This window comes from Astyanax mexicanus, chromosome 1, assembly GCF_023375975.1.
Source record: "Astyanax mexicanus isolate ESR-SI-001 chromosome 1, AstMex3_surface, whole genome shotgun sequence".
In the NCBI taxonomy this organism is placed as follows: Eukaryota; Metazoa; Chordata; class Actinopteri; order Characiformes; family Acestrorhamphidae; genus Astyanax; species Astyanax mexicanus.
This window is the reverse complement of record NC_064408.1, coordinates 130,282,350-130,303,929: the sequence shown is the minus strand read 5'-3', so window position 1 is coordinate 130,303,929 and position 21,580 is coordinate 130,282,350. Positions and strand designations below refer to the sequence as shown.

Genomic DNA, 21,580 nt, shown 5'->3' with positions numbered 1-21,580 from the left:
TATTTAATAAAGTGGCTGGTGGTTGTATATGTATATGTGTTATATAATAATGAACTGGCCCCAGTGTTGAAGGAGTTAAAGGAAAGTCAGAACTTATACAATACACATTTCAGTTTTTAAACATAAAAATTAATCTGAACTAAAGATTTCAAGTCGGCACAAATTCGGGTGGATTTCTTGATAACTTTGACTTCCTCAAAACTCAAAAATCTATTGTAGTAAGTTTCCTTGAAATTGAGAGTTTTACAGTGAAGTGTTTTATACTGGGTGCAGGTGATTTCTGTAGATCTGTTACTGTAACTCTACTGTTCTCTTCTATTTCTACTCTGATCTGATACCTTCAGAGTTTTTAACAGAAACAGAACTGAATTCATACTGCATCTGTGGGCTTCCTGTATGTAGCTGTGTCTGAGTTTGAGTTGTGAAACTGTTTCCTGTTACGCAGATCTGCTTTCTCTCTTTACTCATCAGTTTTATAACGGAGCTGCACTGAAGTCTGGCTTTAAAAGCTTCCTCTACAGATCAGAAGAGGTTTTATATGGAAAGTTTATGATCAGAATGATCTAAAAGCTAAATTCTATCCTCTGTTCCAGATCTAAAAGTACAGGAGTTTAGAAGCTGAGGACTAAAAGCTCATGGACTGATACAGCTCTGCTCACAGCAGGTAAGATCATTTCATTTAATTACACTCTTTATTTTTACTCTTTCTCTCTGGGTTCTACAGGATACATGAACAATGTCTTTTAATATGAACTTTCTGATCTTTACTTTTAACACTTCTCTGCTACAGTTTCAATATGTACAGTTAATATTATCCTAAACTGGTTAATATTTCATTTATATGTAATGAAAATGACTGTACTGTGTAATTTATTTGTTTTTACTGTGCTGTTTGAGTTTTTTTCTTCATTTTTTGATGGACGTCATTATTAATTACTTTTTTTAATAAAACATGATTTTGTTTTTTGAAGTAGACATTAAAACTCCACGTGTTCATTCATAGTTTTGATGCATTCAGTAAGAATCTACAATGTAAATAGTCATGAAAATAAAGAAAACACATTGAAAAGAGAAGGTGTGTCCAAACTTTTGGAGTCACTTGTATTACACGGAAACTAAAAAAAAAAAAAAGATAAGCTCTGTTTACTGCAACTTCAAGATGAATTTTGTTCATTGTTTGAGTTTGGAGCTGTGGACTTATTTGTGTGTGTTTTCTCAGAAATTATCATATGACCAAAAAATCCTACAAAAAAAAATTATAAGTGGAAGTGAAATCGACCACAGTAGCCCTGCCCTTAGCTGAGCTGTGGGTTTTGTGTCTGCAGCAGGTTTAATTACTGTTTCCTCTCTGTTTCACACTTTATTTAATGGAAAGAAAAAGGTTTTACACACTTACATCACATCCTAATGAACAATAACCTGGCAACAATATCCCACTTAAAACAGAAATACGACATTGAGAGAAATAAATTTCTAGAAAACCTTTACCCAAATGTTCCTGTACACACACACTCACACACACACACACACGCACTCACACAGATAGGGCAGATACCTACCTTTACTTTCTCTCTCTTTCTACCTCTTTTCTCTCTATCTATTCCCATATAAAATCAAACAAGTGGAAAAATACTTATTTATTTCTCTATTCTTTTTCTGTAAATGTTCAGATGTATGTGTTGTTCCCTAATATTTGTCTCCTTTTTGCCTTTTTGCTATAATCTGTTTTTTTTTCTCTTCCCCTCCCCTTTTTCTCTTGTTGTTTACAAATTGTTTTGTTTGCTTCAATTATTATTATTTTTCCCTCTTTTTTCACTGTCACCCACCTTTTTTCCTGTTATACCTTTTTTTTATTTTTTTTTTATTTATTATATTTTTTATATCTTCTTCTCACAATGCCCACGGTACCTAAAACTCTGTATAAACACTAATAAATAATAAAGATAAATTGGTCCTCTGAAGAGGGGGGGTGGTGGTGAGCAAAAAAAAAAATCATTTACTGTAGAGTTTAATTAATTTAAAGTGTGCTGTTCACACAGTGTAACAGATCACACAGAGGAACATCACAATTTATCTAAAGTGAAACATATATTCCACAATATCTACTGTATAAAAACCACTACCCTGTCCAGAGAAGCATCAGACCAAACAAAATCAACACCAACCATTTTCAAGATTAAACGTTGTCAAATGTAACTTTTAAGGTGGGATTTTAGTGAGATCAGCACACTCACTGCACTCATATAAACCTCTGACATTGTTTATATATTTGATATTTTAATACATTTTATATTAGTCAAATCCAGGGAACTTATGAACTAATTGTTTTTCATTTTCCACATTATTCTGTAAATACTGTACAGCTTAGCTGCAGAGTAACGACCTAATTCTCCTCAAACTCCCACTTCACTCCTGACCATCACTGACCCAGTAAAGCTTCTTAAAGAAGGAGCGGTTGGTGTTTTGTAGATGTTACTAATAACATTAAAACATGGGTTCTGTCCTCCTTCAGAAATCCAGGAACTTCTACATCTTTACCAGAAATCCTCCACTAAACCTGAATCTACTCTCCTTCTACAGGAGCAGTCCTACAGGATGGAAGGTGATCCACAAGTGTTGGAGGATGATCTAGAACAAAAAGGTGATGTAGCAAATGCTTCTCCCCCATTTTTGGCCAAAATAATCACATCTTTTGGAAAGTCGCAGGTTTGAATCCCCACTCATGCAGCTTTGCCATCAGCTGCGGGTGCTCAGAGGGAGCAAAATTGGCCCTGCTCTCTTCAGGTGGGTAGATGGCGCTCTCTCCCCACATCACTCCTAGGGTGATGTGGATCAGCAGCACAAGGCTGCATCTGTGAGCTGTTGTATCAGAACCGAGTCGCTGCACAGTCCTCCGAGCGTTAGCGCTGTGATGCTACTTGGAAATGCTACATCAGCAACAGTTCAAAAAGAGGCGGAGTCTGACTTCACCTGTGTCGGAGGAGGCGTGTGCTAGTCTTCACCCTCCTGGTGTGTTGGCGCATTACTTGTGATAGGGGGAGTCCTAATATCTGTTGTTAAAAATTTTATATTTAGGTAAAAAAAAAAGTTCTTATACTTATGAATAAATATCAGAAACCTGTCAAATGATTTAAATGTAACACAATCTCTTCTTCCAGCTCCACTCTCACAAATTTTGTCCAAAACATGAAAAGGAATGTGTTTTTAATGAAACTTGCTGAGAGTTTGGTTTGAAGCAGATGTGGGTTAGGGTTAGGCACATTAAATATATCACTTCAATATATTTTTAACAAATTCTACTTTTAAGAGTTGTTTTAAAAGAAAGTACTTTGCACTTTTACTGAAGTACATTTGTCACCTCAGACATTTACTTTTACTATGTTTTTATTTTTCAATTTTCAATTCAGTATACATTTTCTGTTGCTTAAATCAAACACATTTCTGAAAGCTTTCTTCACCAATCAAGTCCGTTCACCAGGAGAAACAGTACTTTCACATGAGTTCTGTGTTTGTCTACTGTATCCACAGGTTGATTCAGATTTTTGACAGTGGGAACGTAGATATACTTAAAACTCAGACTTTTGCTTTCATGTGAACACAGATCAAACCAGTCCTGTCCAGACCACCACAACCCAGAACCCCACAGCTCCCAGTGAACTGGTTCAGAACACCACAGCTCAGACTGGAGGGAATGTCATTGCACCTGTTCTACATGGAAATGTGTTTAATGGCCCAGTTCATATTCACACTGTAGCTGAATCTCAGCATGAAGGTAAATAAAAAACATCTGAATTAAGTTTGAAAAAAACCCCGCCTGTTTACTGCCTTTATCAGACACTAATTGTGAAAAGTACAAAAGGATGTCAAAGTCAAAGTCAAAGTGGTTTTTATTGTCATTTCAGCTATATACAGAGTACACAGTGAAACGAAACAACGTTCCTCCAGGGACCATGGTGCACATAAACACAGTGTAGACAGAACAATAGTGCAACAGTACAAAAGTGCAGACAGACAATACAACACAATACAGACAAAGAATAATAAATAACAAGACAGTGTGCAAATTTTGCAGTGTGCAAAAAAGACCAGGTGAGGTAGTAATTACTCTATTACACAGTGTGCAATAGAGTCCAGTGAGGTAGTAGGGTTTTTAGTGCTTTCCATTTTCTGGGGTAAGTGGGGTAGGAGTGTGTGTGCATGTACAGAAAAAACATCAGTTCAGTCTCTGCAGTTAAGGAGTCTGATGGCTTGGGGGTAGAAGCTGTTGCAGAATCTGGTCGTGCTGGACCGGATGCTGCGGTACCTTCTTCCCGAAGGCAGGAGGGAGAACAGTTCGTGTGAGGGATGGGTGGGGTCATTCACAATGCTGGTTGCTTTGCGGATGCTGCGGGTGGTGTAAATGTCCTTGATGGAGGGGAGAGAGACGCCGATGATCCTCTCAGCTGTCCTCACAATACGCTGGAGGGTCTTGCGGTCAGAGACGGTGCAGGTCCCAAACCAGGCAGTGATGCATCTCAATGGTCCCTCTATAGAAGAGTGTGAGGATGGGTGGAGGGAGACGGGCCTTTCTCAGCTTCCGGAGGAAGTAGAGACGCTGCTGGGCTTTCTTGGCTGTAGAGCTGGTGTTCAGGGTCCAGGTGAGGTTATCTGCTAAGTGGACACCAAGGAACTTGGTGCTCTTAACAATCTCCACAGAGGACCCGTCGATGTTGAGTGGAGAGTGGGTGTGTTGTGCTCTCCTGAAGTCAACAACCATTTCCTTTGTCTTGTCCACATTCAGGTGAAGGTTGTTGACTGTACACCAGTCTGTCAGCCGCTGCACCTCCTCTCTGTATGCTGACTCGTCGCCTTTGATGATGAGACCCAGCACGGTTGTATCATCGGCGAACTTGATAAAGCTGTTAGAACTGTGTTTTGATATTGTATTATTTCTATAATTTAACCACATTGGGGTTACATTTTTATTAAGATCAAAGTATATCATAATTAATCGGCAATAATAAATATATTTTATTAGATTATTATGAAGAAGCAAAGCTGAATAAATAACCGATAAATATCTGGATTTATAAATGCTGATTTGTTTATTTTCCAGTTCTGTATCGCTTCAGTAATACAAACATGAAAGTGGATTAAAGAAAGTTTAAACCATATTAGATTTAACACCCTTTTCTCTGTAAAGAGTCATTTTAATTTGTTTCCGAGGGTCCTGTGAACAAGGGTCTGACACTATGAGTCTGAGAGAGAGAGTGCAGTAGGACATGCTGTTTCTCCATCAGCAGCCGGAGTCCGAGAGGGTACAGTAGATCATGCTGCTTCTCCATCAGCAGCCGGAGTCTGAGAGAGAGAGAGAGAGAGAGAGAACAGTAGATCATGTTTCTCCTGTTTCTCCATCGGCAGCCGGAGTCTGAGAGAGCGTATAATGTGATGCTGCATAGTGATGCTTAATTGGCACAACGGATATCGGAAGAGGCATGCTCTGGCCTTTACCCTCCTAGTGATACAGGGAGTCCTAATGAGTGGGTGTATATAAATATAAATTAAAGAATAATATGCTCTGACAAAAAATAAAAATCACACGATACAGAACAGACCCTGCGTATTTAAACTGTTTTAACATCATATTTAGTTAAGTAATAATAATGAATTGTGCTCAGTTCAGTGTTTTTGTGTTTGAATTTTCTGATGTTGTTTATTATTCTGTACTGCTGTGCTCTCTCTCAGGTGGAGCAGGTGGAGGACAGGTAATGAGTGAGAGTTCAGCAGCCTCTTATACTGCACTGACTGCAGGTAAACTCATTAAATCATCTCTGATATTCTGTGTTAATACATGAACATTACTAGATGTTCAATAGCAAGCTCAGTCATTGGGTTTGTGAAAAGGTTTAATTTTCATGATACTTCCATGTTTATGTAAGATACAGTGGCTTGCAGGAGTGAAAGGTGGCTCTATGAAGATTTAATATAGGTGGGGGGTAATACTTTTACACATCACACTTTTCAGATTTGTATTTGATTACATTTTGTAACTCTATGTATAATTTTCGTTCCAATTATGTGCTATTTTGTGTTTGTATATCACTTAAAATCATAAAATACGCTTAAGTTTGTAGTTGTAAGGTGACAAAATGAGAAAAAAGTTCAAGGGGTATGAATACTGCAAGCCACTGTATCCTGCACAGTGCCACATGCAGACTGATTGAGGGAAGTGGCCCATTCAGGTTTACACTTAAAACATAGTTTTGCAATTGAAAATCTTTTAGTGGAAGTGGGTTGCACACTTTACAATTGATTAAGGACACAAGCTCCTGAATTACACAATCTTTATCCAAGTAAAACAGTCAAGTAAAGTGAGCTAGGGTTATTTTGACAATTTTACTGCAACAGTAAAATCTATTGAAAAAGAGTTTAGTATTATGGTATTGTATTTATTGCACAAGCCACATGGTTTTGAAGTTTTTTTTTCAATTCATGATGAACAGATTGAGTGTGCATTAGGATTTGATTTTTTTTGGGTAGTTTAATGAACTTTACTTTACACAATGTGCCATTACACAAAAAAGTATTAAATAACATGTCTATATTGATATTCAGGTGGATGTATTCAAAATTTGAGCAACTCAGTGGTTTTTAAACCACTCCTCCGGAAACCTAAGACAGTGATTTTACATTTGAATCTCTGTTCATCCCATTGTCTCTTTAATAATGTTAAATAAAGACTCATTAAAAAGCCCCCTTTCTCTTCTCTATCAAAAGATGAACCGCCTTGGATCAAGTTGAAGTCCACTCTAAAGTTAAACTACGAGCGTTTACTAATTGGAAGTTCACGGACTGGTCATCAGGAGTTCCTGGAAGATATCTACACTGATCTTGTTATAGTGCAGAATAAAAGTGGAGGAGTCATTAATGAGCATGAAGTGATGCAATTAGAGATGTCTCCCAATACACCTGGCAGTGAGGAAGAGTGTATAAAATGCAGTGACATTTTTAAAGTCCAGCCGGGTACAGATCGACGGAACAGAAAAGTGATGACAATGGGAATTGCAGGAGTCGGAAAAACTGTGTCCGTCAACAAATTCATACTGGACTGGGCAGAAGGAAAGCAAAACCAGGACATTCAGTACATTTTCCCTCTACCCTTCCGTGAACTGAATCTGAAGAAAGAGAAGGAATTCAGTTTGATTAAACTACTGAATAACTGCTTTTTCTCCTCAAAACCTGCACTGAAATCTCTTCCAGATGAGGACGGTAAAGTGCTGTTTATTTTTGATGGGCTGGATGAGTATCGTTACCCACTGGAGTTTGAAGATGGAGAGGAAGTGAACGATGTGAATGAGAAGAGTACAGTGGGTTCACTGATCACAAATCTCATCAACAAAAATTTGCTTTGCTTTGCTCTAGTCTGGGTAACTTGCCGACCAGCAGCAGCCCATCTGATTCCCCAGCAATACATCGATTTGACAACAGAAGTACGAGGATTTAATGATGAACAGAAGGAGGAGTACTTCACCAAATACTGTAAAACAGAGGATGTAGCAGAGAAAATAATTTCACACATAAAGAAGTTAAAGAGTCTCCACATCATGTGTCAAATCCCAGTCTTCTGCTGGATCTCTGCCACTGTGCTTCAGCCACTGATGGATAAAGAGAGTTATGAGAACATCCCTAAAACCCTGACAGAAATGTACATGAGCTTCCTACTGCAGCAGAAAAACCTGATGAAGGAGAAATACAGTAAGAAGACTGACACTGACCCTGAGCGCATCATTCTGAAGCTCGGTAAACTGGCCTTCAGTAATCTTGAGAGTGGAGAGCTGAACTTCTATAAGAATACTCTTAAGAAATGTGGGATTGATGTGACTGATGGTACAGTGTTCGCAGGAGTGTGTACACAGATTTTCAGACAGCAGAAGGGAATTTCTGAGAGAGACATTTTCAGCTTTGTGCATCTGAGTGTTCAGGAAAGCCTTGCAGCTGTATATGTGCATCACTCACACTGCAATAAGAAGAAGAATGTGTTCAAAAAGAGGACTTTCTGGAAAAAACTTGGGTGGAAGCATAACACAGTAACAGATTTCCTTAAGAGTGCAGTGGACAGAGCTTTGCAGAGTGAAAATGGACACCTGGACCTTTTCCTCCGCTTCCTCCTCGGCCTCTCAGTGGAGGACAGTCAGGAGGTCCTGACCGAACTTCTGCCAAGCCTGAAGATCAAAGCAGAGAACGTTAGCAACACAGCTATCTACATTAAGGAGAAACTAAAAAAGGAAATGCAGTCTGACAGAAGCCTGAATCTCCTCCACTGCCTGAGTGAACTGAAGGACAACTCACTCACTGCTGAAATCCAGAACTTCCTGAACTCAGGAACTATCTCAAAACAGAAACTCACATCCACACAGTGGTCAGCTCTGGTCTTTGTGCTGATGATGTCAGAGGAGACTCAGGAGAAGTTTGATCTGAAGAAATACAAAGCATCAGAAGACGGACTGAGGAGATTACTGCCTGTGGTGAAAATCACACAGCGAGCTCTGTAAGTAATATTTTCATTAATAATATTTTTTAGTTTAGCATAATAATATCCTAATAGTTAGTGTGAGCGCTCTAAGAGTAGAGATATACCTGCTGTTATCTATGTGATTGTGTATGTGTCATGTTGGGTACAGAATACTGACACTCGCAGATACGGCTAAAATGGTTGTTTATTAAAGATGAACACAATAAAGGAGTAGTCGTATGAAAAATAAGTAGAGCACCGGCAAACAGTAGCCACATAGACAAAACCATACCATAAACGGGAGACAGTTCAGAGTTCATACACAAGAGAAGCCAGCAGTAGAGATAATCCAAAAGGGAAGAAACAATAAACAGTCCAGATCATACACAGTAAATCCACAATCAGAGGCACAGGCAAAAATCTGCTTCGAGAAAACAAAAGCAAGGTCATAAACGAGAAAAACAACAATCAGAGAGAGAAACGCTTTGTAAAGTGGATAAACCAAACAATACACGGAACAGATGTGTGCGTGGAGTGTCCTTTTATACAGCAGGTAATCAGTATTCAGGGCTTCCTGGAGGAAGCAGGTGAGGTGTCACGTGAGTGTGTGTGTGTGTGATGTCAGCAGGTGGTGCGTTCTGGGTAGTGTAGTTGTCTGACTGAAAACCTCCGTTAGAGCTGTGTGTGGGAGAAACAGGAGTGTCTACAGCACCAGATGTGACAGTATGCGTGAAGCCTGACCTAATAATCCTACATCAGTTTTGAGTGTTGGTTGTGGATGGTCTCAAGAACAGAAGTTTCAGTCAGGTGTTTTCCATCAGGCATTGAAAGTACCTGTAGATGTAAACAGAACCATAACAAGCAGCAATTAAGCATATTAAGGACTTTTGAAGTTGACAGTTAATGGTGTTTTTGCAACATGGTGAAGTTCATGAAATGTTCAAAGAAGTCTAAAGAGGAGCTAATTGCTCTTCATAAGCAACAATATGGATACAAAAAAAGATCTATATAATAAGATACATATAAAAATTAATTTGAAAAGAAATTAAATATTTAAAGAGACACAATTGGAAACATAATTCACAACTTTAAAGTAAAAGGCACAGTGAAAACACTACCTGGGTGAGGCAGAAAGAGTATGCTGTCGGTGACTACTGTCCGGTACCTGAAACAAAAGGTCGAAACAATCCTGGCTGACAGCTAGGGAACTGTGAAAAAAAGACTTGTCAGAGGGACGTAATTAGGTTTTGGCCTAGAAAATATGGTACACACTGTGAGATGAAGGCCCCCATGCCAGAACTCCCAGGTGCACCACACATAAGAGCATAAAAAGTCCTTGTGGATAAACTACAAAGGGTTAGGTATACTTTTCTCTTCTGTTTGGGCATACTGGAGTTGACTCTTTCACTTCCTCTCCATGGGGATGCTCCAGGGAGTTCTGGCATGGAGGCCTTTATCTGGCCTACTCTCTTAACTTTTTTGAACATTCACTGAACTTCACCATGTTGCAAAGACACCATTAACTGTCAAGATGAAGCTGAGTATCTATGTCCTTTTAAATCTGCTTAATTGCTGCTTGTTTTCGATCTGTTCACATCTACAGGTGGTTTTAATGCCTGATTGAAAACACCTGACTCAAACTTCTTTTCTTGAGAGTGGAAAAAGAGGTTGAATCATTTTGCAATTAACATGCATTTGTCTGGTATTCAAGTCAGTATTTGATCTGATTGTAAACAATATTTAAAGATAAATGTTAAACTTGCTAAAACACTTTACTGCAGTGGGGGTTGAATTCTTTTGAACACAACTGTATTTTGAACTGATATGCTTAAAATAGAGTTACAAAGAAATTACAAAGTCAATTCAATCACATGAGTACTCTGTCCTGAGTACTGTATCTTATCTGTTCATGAAGCAATAATATGACTTTAGAAATATTTAATATTAATATTAATAGTGTTTCTCTCAAATATGTACAAAAGAAATATTGGATGAACTTAAGAACTCTATTGAATATAAGAAACAAATAATATTATTGCATTGTCTCATTAAATATAAATTATTATTCATTGTATTGCATGATTATTACCAATACAATATTATAAATATTAAAATGCTGTTATTTGCTTAGTACATGTCCTTGGGTATAGTGGGTTATTCAGGGAGTTCAAAAGTGCCACAGCATGTCTAGGTTTTTATGAATGTTTATCATATAAAGGTTGTTGGTTTCTAAGACTAAATGTGAAATAAGTGACTACACAATTGATTTGTAGTTATATTGAACTATAATGAACTATAATTGACTGTATTTGCATCGGATAAATGTTTCTAATTTTATTATGTTTTACCGTGTACATTAAGGGAAAATATATTTTGGTGATTCTGAAAGCTAATTATAATATTAAATATTAAGGCTGGATTGCTGCTGTCTCAGTAAGAACATCTGTGAAACACTGGCATCAGTACTCATCTCAGATTCAGCACTGATAGAACTGGACCTCAGCAACAATGACCTGCAGGATTCAGGAGTGGAGCTGCTCTCTGCTGGACTGAGGAGTTCACACTGTAAACTGCAGATTCTCAGGTCAGTCTTATGGAATGTATTTATACTAAATTATATGAACGAGTTATGAAGTTTAACCCTGTTAATATTAATAAGTGCAGGGGAATAAAGTTACTGAATGATGAATCTGAATTATTCATTAGCTGATGTGGCCTGATATGTGGGAGCACCACCTTCAGTAGGCATCATCCTTCATAAAGCAATGCAAAATAAAAACTAGGTAATGGGGTATTATCGGTTTGATGATGTCGATGATGCAGATAGTTAAACAGGAAGAAATGGATAACTGCAGTTTGTACACTCAGGTGCACTTAGAGCTATACAGATAACACATTATAATGAAGTCCCATAGTCCACACCAAATTATTTAGTGTTAATCAACACTGTGAGTGAAAAATGTAACCCTTGTTGTTGTGTTCATGTTAACCCTGACAGTGCTCATGTACAGGATAAACTTCTTAATTGCTGATTTTAACACATGCAGGAATTATACTAAAGTTTGTTTTATGATAGTTTCTACACTACTACAAAAGTAAAAAGTAGAACATAACAGTGTTAGTAGTAGTAGTATTAGAAATGAGCTGACTGGCAATATAGTGAAATAATTACTAAATTATTACCTGCCATTTTCTTATTAAAAAGATGAAAGATTTTGATAACTAAATGAATGAGCTTATGTTCAGTGCTTGTTACAGTTCTGCCGGTGCTAAAGGTAAATACTGTAAAACCTGCACTGAAATCAAAACTCAAAAATCTGCATGTAATACACAATCCAACAAGCATCATCCCCCACAGAGTCCTGTATCCTGTCTGTTCATGAAGCATTAGTATGACTGAATTTTAGTTCATCTTTTATTTAATATACTGTTTACTCTAGCCCCTTATGGTAAAATATTCTGAAAGCTAATTATAATATTAAATGTTAAGGTTGGATTGCTGCAGTCTTAGTAAAAACATCTGTGAAACACTGGCATCAGTACTCATCTCAGATTCAGCACTGATAGAACTGGACCTAAGCAACAATGACCTGCAGGATTCAGGAGTGGAGCTGCTCTCTGCTGGACTGAAGAGTTCACACTGTAAACTGCAGATTCTCAGGTCAGTCTTATGTAATTCCATATCTGAGAACTGAATTATATGAATATATGTCAATTTAAACTTGTTAACATTAATCAGTGTAGAAAGCTGAAGTCACTGAATGATCAAACAAAAATATGAGCTGATTTGGTCTAATATGTGGAAGCACCACCTTCAGTAGACAGCTGCGTTCATAAAGCATTCTAACTAAAAACAAAGTAACAAAGTTTTCTTGGTTGATTTTGTTGATTATAATGACAGTGATCAAGTGGGCAAATAAAAACCAAAGCAACTTAGCTATAGCATTTCATGCAAGCATTTGGCTTGCATTAAGCATTTTTTTCAGTTCACATTTACAAATATGTAGCCTTTAAACATTGCTCACACACCACTCAAGAAAATTCTAAATATTACTTACTTTTAAATGTACACACACCATGTAGTGTTTCTCCAGCTACTGTGGAATTGTCTCTGTCCCTATCAGCAATATTTGTTGCAAATTATTTTTTCCATTAAGGGCTGCATATTCTTCATCAGTAACTGCTGCAATCACATATAACCTATATGCTTTAGTTCTGGAACTGCATTCTTCAAATCCAACCAAAGACATTCAGTAAGATTTAATTCTGGTGTCTGAGAAAGCCACGTCTTGATATTTCAGCATCTTTTTTCAACTAGGCTTTGGTTGTATTTCTGGTGTGGTTGGGATCAATGTTTTGCTGGAAAATCTGTTGATTACCAAGGTTTAATTTGTGACCAGAACGCATCATGTTCCTCTTTAAAATGGCCTGGTATTTCTGTCTTTTTAATGCAGTGAACATTTTATAGGTGCCACTAAAGCAGTTATTCCAGCCTTCATTATGCCATCCTGTAGCTGTTATGTACTAACAAAAGGGATTTTCTTAGTTCTCCTGAATAAATTGCTAATGCCCCTAATTAAATTTTGGGCTTTCCTATACAGCCAGGCAGATTTGCAACTATTCCTTATACCACTCCTGATGATGTCTCTTGATTATGTTTTTTGGGCCCTACCTTATACCACTCTAGGCACCTCACATGATGCTCATTGCTATCTATTTCCCTACAACCAGTGTACATGTATTATGTAAACATCTATTTTGAATCTCTATATGAGGAAAGACCAATAGTTTAAAAGGGCACTGTATTTCACAATATAATTCTGATTCATTCAGATATTCCTCATTGATGTTTCTTATTGTTTTTCAGACTAGCTTTATGTAATCTTGAAGTAAAGACATGTGAAACTCTGGGAACAGATTTAAAACTGGAAAACTCCTCCCTGAAAGAGCTGGACCTTAGTAAAAATCACCTGAAGGATTTGGGAGTGGAGCTGCTCTCTGCTGGACTGAAGAGTTCACACTGTAAACTGCAGATCCTCAGGTCAGTGTCTCTGTCACTTCATTCTAGATTTTTAATGTAAGACTGATAATGTAACATGTTAAAACTAAAAACAATGTTCAGAGGTCTGTTTGCCACTTCTAAAACAGAACAATGTGTATTAAAATTCTAAGAGAGTTCTAGAATCTCCTGAAGGAGAGATACTTGATCAAGTGAATTTTCAATGGCTCTTGCCTGATTTGATTTTTGAGAATTACTTTGAACTACAGATGGTTGTAATGAAATTCAGCATGTAGAACTATAAACAGTTCTGTATACATTATATATAAATATAGATTTTTTTATTAGACTGTTAGAAGTAGAAAAATGCATTATTTTAATACTCAAACCACATTCATAGCATATTATAAGCATGGCTTATAAAATGCATAACACATTGTAACCATGTTTATCATGTTATTTCTTCTGTCAGTACAAAATTGCCAGCTTGTTTATACTAGGCTTACTACTAAAACCGCTAACTTATGAACACACACTGAATCCTGCTATAGTTACTTTAATCACTCATGAATTATATTCTTCTTTATTCTGATGGTATGTCATATAATGTTTTAAGGGTTGCATTTTGATATTTTAACATACCTATAAGATGTAACAAGTTGTATTTGCAAGGTAAGTAGGAAAATCAAACCACAAAGTTTAACACTTTATTTACATAGTCCAATTTTAGCCAGTTTGGACCAATTCATCTGAAGACTACAACAGCATATTGGTTTCCTTTATAAAGTTTACTGTTCATGCATTTTAATGCATGCATTTTGTTTTTGTTAACAGAACATGACTGGTTATTTCCAATTCATTAAACCTTAAAGATTATATTGTAGGGTAATTTACCACAGCATGACTTAGATAAAACTCGGATGTGAGAAATCTCAGAACATGAAATGATGACCAATGAGTCAGAGCTTAGAATTTAAAATATATTAAAGTTTACTTGAAAAATAGTTTCAGCATTACAGATATATAAAAGGAACAAAAAATAATAGATATATATTAGAAAAGAGTAAAAGTACATCAACGAATACAATCTCGATAGATTGTATTCGACAACACATTCGCAACCCAGAGAGAGAAAGAAAGAGAGAGAGAGAGAGAGAGAGAGAGAGAAAGAAAGAGAAAGAAACTAAAGCCAGTTGAGGAACAGAGAGAACTCCTCAGACTTCATCCAAGCAGTTATACATTTTGCAAATGACATGTGATTGGACAGAACTTATCATATGATTACGTCAGCAGAGTCCAGTAAACAGTTTGTTGTCCAGTTCCAATGACGTGATCCGCTCCAGCCTGTCTGAGCAACAGGTTCTTATCATGATGTTGTTCAGCACTGTGTCCTTCATGAACACAGCAGACAGTCCTTAAGTGTCCTAAAGTCTGTGAGAAGAGGAAACAGAGGAAAAGAGTGGATGGAAAGATCTTCTGGCCTGTGTGTGACTTTACGCCGTGTAGAACAGGCATGCGCTGGCTATCTGAGGAGAGGTTCCCAGCACTTCACTCAGAGAGCTTGTTGTCTCCTAGTTCATATACACTGGTCCCAGAACAGCAGTGAAGCTTCTCTGACACTCAGGGTCACGTTCTCCTCACAGCTCTCACTGTTGATGAAAACACTCTGACCTTCCTGATTCCTGAAAAAGTAAAAACAACCTCCAAAGCCTTGTGTCATTGTGACACAGTTAAAAAGAGAGCAAAGATCATAAGGTTATTAAGTGAATTATAAAGTGAACAGTAAAAATAATAACTGTTAATATAAATGTATAAAACATTTAAGAATAAGAGTGTGAAGGTGTGGTTATCTCCAATCACACCCTTCAATATAAAGAAAGATCAGAAGTTTAGAAAGCCACTGTATTTAACAATTTAGTTTTGATTCATTCAGATATTCCTCATTGAGTTTATAATGAAATCTGTTGTGTTTCTTCTTGTTTTTTAGGCTAGCTTCATGTGATCTTGGAGTAAAGGTGTGTGAAAGTCTGGAATCAGTTTTAAAGCTGGAAAACTCCTCCTTGAAAGAGCTGGACCTCAGTAACAATAACCTGCAGAATTCAGGAGTGGAGCTGCTCTCAGTTGGACTAAATAGTTCACATTGTAAACTGCAGATTCTCAGGCTAGTCAGATCATTTTCAAATGATAAGTATGAAGAAATTATGATTTAGAATTTTACCAATATATTTCACACCAACTCAAGCTTCTAGTGAAGGTCAGTGTACACCAACTTATTCAAATTGAACTCGGTTGACTTTAGGATCTAATATTTTTTTTACATATGTGCACAATAATCCAAATCTTTTGGAAAAGGGAATTTATATAATTGCAAATGCTCTTATTTAGTTTTGCTGAACATGTACAATGTAGGGAAGAATAGTCTGTGGAACATAATGCCTAGAATTACACTAACTAGACTATTCATATGTTCACTAGAGAAGCGCAGTGGCCGGGAGGTAACATAAGCCTTTAGGATTAAGTGCAGGTAGGAGTGTGCTCTGCCATTAGCTTGTAGGTAATCATAAGGGCTTTGAATTTAATGCAAGCAGCAACTGGTAGCCAGGTGAGCTCAGTGAGCAGTGGGATAACGTGCCTGTTTTGGCTGGTCAAAGACCAGGTGCGCTGCTGTGTTCTTGACCGTCTGTAGTGGTTTCATATCACAGACCATTAGTAGGCTTTACGGTTACAAAGATAACTTATATTAACTCCTCACACACTGCAGAGTGCCAGGGTTTTAAAGTACTAACTATAATATGCTAGAACAAATAAACTATCAATTGACTTGGTACACTAGACTTCTGAGGTCATTTGCTGACACTAACACTAACACAGTTCCCCACATTACATACAGAAATGCAAACTGAACATCCTGTGATTCTTTTTCTAATACACTGCACCAAACACATGTATCAAAAATCCAGGTAAAACATGAGAATTCTTCTTAATAATCTTTAGAAATCTAGAGACAGAAAGAGGAGAAAAAAGGGAGAAGGAATCAGCATGGATAATACAACTTTGCATGTGAGCAGCCCACTGACATTTAAATATAGATGAGAATTAATGATGAACACTATTCTGGCTTCTGTTTATTATTATTGTGTTTCACTTTAGATGTATATAGATATGTGCTTCACCTGCTGCAATACTCTATATTCCTTTATCCGGCTGAGAAGTTATTTTTTTATCATAGAGGTGGAAGGCTGATCGCAAATCTACTCAAATATGCAATAAAGAGTAACAATATGCTAAGACATTTTTACATTAATAGCTAAAATATGTTGCTCTGTAATAATAAAATATACCAGCCCTGCTTAACATTATTTTAATAAGATGCAAATATCAACAGAATGTTGATATATGTCCATATTTTGATTAAATTATTTTTAAACATTTATTGAAATAGCAAAAAATGGATATTCTTAATAGTTTTAGCATTTTTGACAACACATGGATGGCACTAATCAGTGATTAGTCACCATATTTTATTTTTCTGTGATAAATTATAAAAAAATATATGCGTTAATATGATATAGATGGAGAGTTAGATTAGACCACTGTGAATCACAAGTATTAACTGTAATATTATATTTCTTAATTGATGAAGGCTCTCACATATAAAAATAGATTATAATAAAAAAGCAAATAACCACTTCTTTATCTTACACTTTCACAAAGGTTATGGATTTACTGTATAACTAAAAAAATTACAATATTTTGCTTTCCTCACTTTGTAGATTAGCTTCATGTGTTCTTGACGTAAAGATATGTGAAACTCTGGGATCAGTTTTAAAGCTGGAAAACTCCTCCCTGATAGAGCTGGATCTCAGTAACAATGACCTGCAGGATTCAGGAGTGGAGCTGCTCTCTGCTGGACTAAAGAGTTCACACTGTAAAATGCAGATTCTCAGGTCAGTTAGATGATTTTAAATTGATAAATGTGAACATATGATGATTCAGAGTTTTGCTGAGACATTTATTTTTCAAAACACACCAAAATTAAGCTTTAAATGAAGGTCGGAGTGCACAAACCAATTAAAAGAGAACTCTGTTGTCTTTTTTCATATTTGTACACAATAATCAGAGGCTTTTGGAAAAGGTATTTATGTAATCGCAAATGCTTCCATTTAACTTTAATGAACATGTACAATATAGGGAAGAATATTCTGTAGAAATTCTTGCCTAGAATTACTGGGGTAATTTGCATATCTCTATTCAATTGCTTCCTACCAATATTATTATGATTTATTATTAATATGATTCTAAAAACTATTTCAAAAAACTAATTCGCTGTAGTTGCTGCTTAACAATGTAGTAATTGCCTGATTAACTACAAGCAGCTAGATTTATAGACATTATTGTAATGTGTCTTTGAACTGAAAAGTGTCATTGATTTTTAAGATCTTTATAAAAAAAATCTTTTAAACTACAGAAGTTTCAACACACTCTCACTATTCCTCCTGCGCCTATCTACTATCAATCTCCCATCTCTCTGATTTAATTTTCCAGAATGCAGATTACACATTACATGATACCCCAGACCACAAACTATAAACACCCCTTCAGCACAATCCTTGCCAAGTATTTTCTGTGGTTCTGTCCATTGACTAGAAAATTGTTTTTTCTATCTGTAAATCTTTTTAACTGTGTATGACCTTTTCCCTAATACTATTATGATGTTTGCCTTGTTTTGAGTTCGAGTTTTGACCTAGGACTCTCTTTCTATCCTTGGTATGCTTGCTGCCTTATGTTTGTGCATTTTGGTTTTGAGCCTGTCTTTTGTTGACCATTTCTTGTTCAGTGTTAGTTGTGTTGTGTGGTCTGTTTAATATATAAGTAGATCAGTTGCCACTGTCACTCTTTCTCCCTATGTTAATAACTTACTCTAATTTCCTCTATCTCTAGATTATCTGGTTGTATGATCACAGAAAAGGGCTGTTCTTCTCTGGCTTCAGCTCTGATTTCAAACCCCTGCCACCTGAAAGAGCTGGATCTGACCTACAACCACCCAGGAGAGTCAGGAGAGAAGCTGCTTTCTGCCAGACTGGAGGATACACAGTGCAAACTGGAGACACTCAGGTATTAAAAACATATATTTGTGTGAGTGATTGAAGGGGAGAGAAGTTGGGTATCTCAGTATCTCAATCTCAGTTTACTGTCTGGTTAAAAAAGTTAACTTGATATTATTGATGAGCTATAAGCAAGTTAAACGTCGCAATTTTCCCAATTCTGAAGTAACCAGTGTCACATCTAATGCCAAAGCCGCTGCTGTTCTACGATTGTAAAAATCGTGATCAACTACAGGCAGATTCAAAACCAAAATGCAAAAATAAAAATAAATATACCAAGGAGGGTGAGACAGTCCAGGTCAATAACCCGGCATGGCAGTATTAGAGGGCAATGCAAAATCGTAAAAGATACAAACCAGATTCCAAAAAAGTTGGGACACTAAACAAATTGTGAATAAAAACTGAATGCAATGATGTGGAGATGGCAAATGTCAATATTTTATTCATAATAGAACACAAATCACAGATCAAAAGTTTAAACTGAGAGAATGTATCAATTTAAGGAAAACATATGTTGTTTCAAAATTTCATGGCCTCAACAAATCCCCAAAAAGTTGGGACAAGGCCATTTCCACCACTTTGTGGCATCCCCCCTTCTTCTTACAACACTCAACAGACATCTGGGGACAGAGGAGACCAGTTTCTCAAGTTTAGAAATAGAAATGCTCTCCCATTCTTGTATAATACAGGCCTCTAACTGTTCAATCGTCTTGGGCCTTCTTTGTCGCACCTTCCTCTTTATGATACGCCAAATGTTCTCTATAGGTGAAAGATCTAGACTGCAGGCTGGCCATTTCAGTACACGGAACCTTCTTCTACGTAGCCATGATGTTGTGATTGCTGCAGAATGTGGTCTGGTCTGCAGGGTCTTCCCTTAAAGAGATGAAGTCTAGATGGGAGCATATGTTGTTCTAGAACCTGAACATAGATCTCTGCATTAATGGTGCCTTTCCAGACATGCAAGCTGCCCAAGCCACAAGCACTCATGCAACCCCATACCATCAGTGATGCAGCTTCTGAACGGAGCGTTGACAACAACTTGGGTTATCCTTGTCCTATCTGTTCCGGATGACATGACATCCCAGTGTTCCATAAAGAACTTCAAATCGTGACTCATCTGACCACAGTCTTTCATTTTGCCACACTCCTTTTTAAATGACCCCTGGCCCATTGAAAACGTCTGAGCTACCACTTTGCACTGTAGAGTTTCAGCTGGCAACGGCGGATGGCACGGTGGATTGTGTTCACTGACAATGCTTTCTGGAAGTATTCCTGAGCCCATTCTGTTATTTCCTTGACAGTGGCGTTCCTGTTTGAGGTGCAGTGACATTTAAGGGCGGAACAATGGTGGAATTGGTGACCCTCTTACCATCTTGGCTTCTGAGAGACACTGACACACTGAGAAGCTCTTTTTATACCCTGTTGTCAATTGACCTAATTAGTGTTAATTGGTCTTCCAGCTGTTTATCTGCTCAATTTCCTTTTTCCAGCCACTTATTGCTATTTGTCCCAACCTTTTGGGGGATTTGTTGACACTGTGAACTTTTTATTCAACATATTTTTCCTTTAAAATGTTACATTTACTCAGATTAAACTTTTGATCTGTCATCTATGTTCTATTGTAAATAAAATATTGACATTTGCCATCTCCACATCATTGCATTCGGATTTTATTCACAATTTGTTTAGTGTCCCAACTTTTTTGGAATCCGGTTTGTATATGAAAAACGGTCATACACAGAATCATAATAGGTACAAACTTTACATTTAAAAAAATCTCACACTGCATTTGTCTGTTTGTTTAGGGTGGAAAATGGAGGGAAGATAAGGATTAAACCTGGATTAAAGAAATGTAAGTTCTTTCTCACACACACTCAGTGCAGTGTGTGTAATTTCTCTCTCTCTCTCTGTATCAGTGCAGTGTGTGTTATGTGTGTGTAGTGTGTGTGTAATGTGTGTATGATGTGTGTTCTTGTTTTTTAGACGGCTGTTATTTCACACTGGATCCAAACACAGCACACCGTTATCTCTCTCTGAGTGAGGAGAAAAGAACAGTGGAGTATAGGTGGAGACTGGAGCGGCAGTCATATCGTGATCATCCAGAGAGATTTGATGAGTGGGAGGAGGTTCTGAGTAGAGAGGGAGTTACTGGGCGCTGTTACTGGGAGGCTGAGTGGAGCGGAGGTGGAGCTGAAGTAGCTTTGAGTTATAAAACCATCAGGAGGAAAAGAGGGATTTCAGACTGTCGGTTTGGATGGAATATAAACTCCTCGAGTTTGAGCTGCTCTAATAACAGATATACTGTCTATCACAATAATAACACAACTGATCTCCCCCCTCCTCCCTCCGGCTGTAGGAGAGTAGGAGTGTATGTGGACTGTCCCTCCGGCACTCTGTCCTTCTACAGAGTCTCCTCTGATACACACTCACACACACAAACCCCCTCACACACACCCTCACACACTCTCACACACTTACACACATTCTACACCACCTTCACTCAGCCCCTCTATGCAGGGATTAGGGTTGATTTTCACTCCTCCGTGACTCTGTGTAAGATAGAATAACTGTGTGTGTGTGTGTGTGTGTGTGCGTGTGTGAGTGCGTGCGTGTGTGCGTAAGGAAGAATGTGTGTAGAAATAAAAATATGTATATATTTCATAAACTGTATATCACAAAAGTGAGTACACCCCTCACATTTCTGCAGATATTGAAGTATATCTTTTCATGGGACAAAATTTAATTTTACACAATAAAAAGTAGTCTGTGTGCAGATTATATAACAGTGTAAATTTATTCTTCCCTCAAAATAACTCAATATACAGCCATTAATGTCTGAACCACCGGCAACAAAAGTGAGTACACCCCTCAAAAGTTCCTAAAGTGTCAATATTTTGTTTGGCCGCCATTATTTTCCAGAACTGCCTTAACGCACTTGGGCATGGAGTTTAGCAGAGCTTCACAGGTTCCACTGGAATGCTTTTC

General features: G+C 37.3%; 1 protein-coding gene and 1 long non-coding RNA gene across 2 annotated transcripts; both read left to right on the top strand.

Moving 5' to 3' along the window:
• Positions 1-457: 457 nt before the first annotated feature.
• On the top strand, positions 458-3,768 carry LOC125785750 (uncharacterized). Its single transcript, XR_007428096.1, has 3 exons — positions 458-664; positions 2,581-2,641; positions 3,602-3,768. It is a non-coding gene; the product is annotated as an uncharacterized LOC125785750 (long non-coding RNA).
• Positions 3,767-21,291, top strand: LOC111188584 (NACHT, LRR and PYD domains-containing protein 12-like). Its single transcript, XM_049479465.1, has 11 exons — positions 3,767-3,772; positions 5,725-5,744; positions 6,719-8,527; positions 10,905-11,075; positions 11,982-12,152; positions 13,359-13,532; positions 15,478-15,651; positions 17,264-17,437; positions 18,432-18,605; positions 20,401-20,447; positions 20,579-21,291. The coding sequence occupies exons 1-11, from the start codon at positions 3,767-3,769 to the stop codon at positions 21,160-21,162; spliced, it is 3,504 nt and encodes a 1,167-aa protein (XP_049335422.1). The 3' UTR covers positions 21,163-21,291.
• The last annotated feature ends 289 nt before the right edge of the window (positions 21,292-21,580 follow it).